The following is a 3,430-nucleotide window of genomic DNA, read 5'->3' as shown; positions in this document are numbered from 1 at the left end:
CACACACACACACACACAGTGGAATCTCCTCTTGCGTCACATTTGGATTGGACTTGGAATAAGAGCGAAGAATCAGAGGGAGGTCTGAGATAAAGATGGAGGCAAAAAAGAAGACAAACATTTGGAGTTGTGTAGTTAGTTGTGTAGTTGTGTAGTTAGTTGTGTAGTTGTGTAGTTATGAGTGATCAAAATTACGTAATTCAAGTTTTCTTTTCAACTCCTGATGGGTTGACGGTTGAAGTTTTCTTCTTGAGAATTGAACGTGGTTGATTTTTTCTTCTTATACTTTCACAGCTGCGCGCTCTGAGTCTGAGTCTGTAATATATATATTTTAAAACAAAATTTTTTAACTAATTTTTTAAACTGATTTTTTACTTCAAAGTGTAGATTTTATTGAAGTTAAATTTATTTTATTTATTTTTTACTTTCAGTTTAATTTGACAAAAATGAAGCGTCTAAATGTTTGGTTTTATTGACCTTATATGGTAAATAGTCACCTCATAAAAACTCTCTCTAAAAAAACAAAACAAACAACCTTGTGTTGTTGTTGTTGTTGTTGTTGTTGTTGTTCTACAGACTGGAGGCTGCGTCTGTTTGCTGCCTTTTATAGAGCAGTGATTGGAGGTTGTTTTAACCACATGGAACGACGGGCTCCAAGGTTTTTTCATCTCAGAACCTCAACCACGTTCTCCTCTGACTGTGAACCTGCGTCTGTTCAATTATTATTATTATTATTGGCCTGGTTTTCTGTCTGCACATGGAGGAGGAGGAAGAGGAGGAGGAGGAGGAGGAGGAGGAGGAGGTGCTGGCAGGTAGAGGCTCAGAGCAGAGTCTGGTTCTCCTCAGATACCGGGGTCTGTGTGCTGTTAGCAACCACAGCTAGCTGCCTCATAGCTGAGATGCCTTCACGCTGATAGCTCTCAGCTCTGAAGCCAGACCTTAACACCAAACTCTGCTAATTGCATTGGTCTGGAGGCTGTAAAACAGGGCTGAGGAGATGGAGGGTGGGGAGGAAGGAGGGAGGGAGGGAGGGAGGGAGGGAAGGAAGGAGGGAGAAGAGGAGGAATTTTGTCTCATTTGGTGCAAAAACAAAACAAACAAACAAAAAAAGAAAAGGCCAGTGATTTAAAGCCACATTGTTTTGACCAAAACACCTGGGCCGAGGCCGAGGCCGAGGTCCAGACTCCCGCTCCCCGACCTCCAGCCCCGGACTCTGTGCGTCTTTGTTAGCGGCTCCATGTGCGCAGCTGCGTGTTGTGACGGACCTGAGTTAGGGCCGCCATGAATCATCGTGCATGTGCGCGCAAAGAAAGGCGAGGGATGAGCATGAGAAGTATTTTCCCCCTCTGATCCCGGCGGGGCCGTAAATTTCCACCAGGCTTATTAATTTAGGAGCAATCAGAAGAGGAGAAGTGACAGAGCGCAGAGACGCAAAGTGATTATCATTCTCACGCAAACCAGAAAAAAAAAAAAACACAACACACACATACACATACACAGACACACCAAGACGGGAACACAGTGTGTGTGAGCTGTAACCACGGACACGGACCGATCTGGAGGCTCACGGCTGTTTGTTGGTTTTCTCGGTTTATTACCATATCGCGGTAATCAACCATCGGTTCTAATTCGCCTCTGAAGGTCACCTTGAAGGAGACGCCTCTCTTATTACCGCGCTTTCTGACACGCGGTGAATTATTGTCTCATTTTTAATCATTGGAACGATATCGTAGACGGTTTTTAAAACCGTTTGTCTCCCGTTTGTCTCGCGCCTGTTGGACGGGACGCGCCGTCCGTCTTTCACGTAAGGATCCATTTGTGTCAGAACCGCGGCCCCGCTGACCTCATAAACCTGGTTTACGTAGTGAAGTGTCGATGGCGGGGGGTCGGGGGGGGACGGTTTATTCGATGCTACTTTGAATTTTAACGGGTCGGTTCGGTCTCAACGATGTCCATGTACGGTTTTTTTCGCACACGAGCACGCGATGTTTGCCTTGATAATAATCAATAATCATATTCCTCTCTCTCTCCCCCCCCCACCCAGATGACCCCTCGGCCAACTGGCTGCACGCTCGCTCCTCCAGGAAGAAGCGGTGTCCGTACACCAAGTACCAGACGCTGGAGCTGGAGAAGGAGTTTCTCTTCAACATGTACCTCACACGGGACCGGCGGCACGAGGTGGCGCGGGCCCTGAACCTGACGGAGCGGCAGGTGAAGATCTGGTTCCAGAACCGGAGGATGAAAATGAAGAAACAGAGCAAGGAGCAGCCCAAGGACTAGAACACAGAACACGGACTCTCACCCTCACCCTCCCCCTCACCCGCTCCCCTTCTGTTTTTTTTTTTTTTTATATTGTGCAGAGCGACGCCATTTCTGTCACGCATGCACGCACGATAGATCCCCCTGTCCCCTCACACACACACACACACACACACAAAGCAACCCCTTATTTTTTAGTGTCTCTTCAACACAGAACGGCCTTCGGGAGGACTGTAAAGCAGCGTGTTCACCCACTGAGCCGCAGCCTCTCCTCTCCTCTGACCTTAGGGCACTGAAGCAGGGAGTGTAAAAACGGCTCCATGTCATTACTTTATTGATCCCCAACAAAAGGCACAGCATCAGAGGAGGGGCACGGACGGACCCACCGACACCGACACCGACGGAACAATATGACCAGAATTCAATCAGACTTTGATAATTGGCCTCCAAACACACTCACAAACAGAGTGTTTTTTTTCTTTTCTTTTCTTTTTCTAATTTTTTATTTTTCTCGTTGCTCGTTTTTTTTTTTCTCGCGGGTTTTTTACAGCTGTTATTTATTTTCTCATCCGCTGCGATGGAAGGTGCTGACGTCGTTAATGAGCAGAAACACACACACACACACACACACACACATACAGTGGTTTGAAGCACTTAAGCACAGAAATAATCAATTTCTTCTACTGTTACAGCATGTTTTTTTTTTCCCCGAATCCGATTAAAATTCGAATTCTGATCCGAATTCCAAACGAAATCTTGACAAATTGTCCCGGTAACTATAGTACTTTCCTGGAACACACACACACACACACACACACACACACACACACACACACACACTTCCCTGTCTCCTCGTTTCCTTCACTAACGGCTGAAGTTGATTAGGAAAACGTTCGATGCCCGGTGGGGACGTCGTGTCGGCCTAAGTAATGACGAGATACAAGGGAGGCAGAGGGGGGAGGTAAAGGGGTGAGGATGAGGAGGATGAGGAGGGGGGGGGGCGTAACGTGGGTGGCAACCGCGTTCAACCAGACTCAGCAACCGCAGGGATGAGACCCGTCTTCCGTCGATACAGCGCAGACCCTTCCTCTGTCTCCGGTGATTCTTCACACACACCGGGCGTAGTACCGATACCCCCCCCCCCCCCCTCCCCTCCACGCCCCCCTCCCCT

General features: G+C 47.8%; 1 protein-coding gene across 1 annotated transcript in view; it reads left to right on the top strand.

Moving 5' to 3' along the window:
- The window catches only part of hoxb9a (homeobox B9a), a 10,766-nt gene extending 8,026 nt beyond the window's left edge, over positions 1-2,740 (top strand). Inside the window, exon 3 of the mRNA XM_025064731.1 lies at positions 2,045-2,740. Coding sequence (XP_024920499.1) covers positions 2,045-2,280 — 236 coding nt within the window. The 3' untranslated portion in view covers positions 2,281-2,740. The remainder of the gene's footprint in view (positions 1-2,044) is intronic.
- The last annotated feature ends 690 nt before the right edge of the window (positions 2,741-3,430 follow it).

The sequence above is a fragment of the Cynoglossus semilaevis genome, chromosome 17 (assembly GCF_000523025.1).
Source record: "Cynoglossus semilaevis isolate Cse_v1.0 chromosome 17, Cse_v1.0, whole genome shotgun sequence".
NCBI classification, from domain to species: domain Eukaryota; kingdom Metazoa; phylum Chordata; class Actinopteri; order Pleuronectiformes; family Cynoglossidae; genus Cynoglossus; species Cynoglossus semilaevis.
This window is presented reverse-complemented; position numbering and strand designations above follow the sequence as displayed.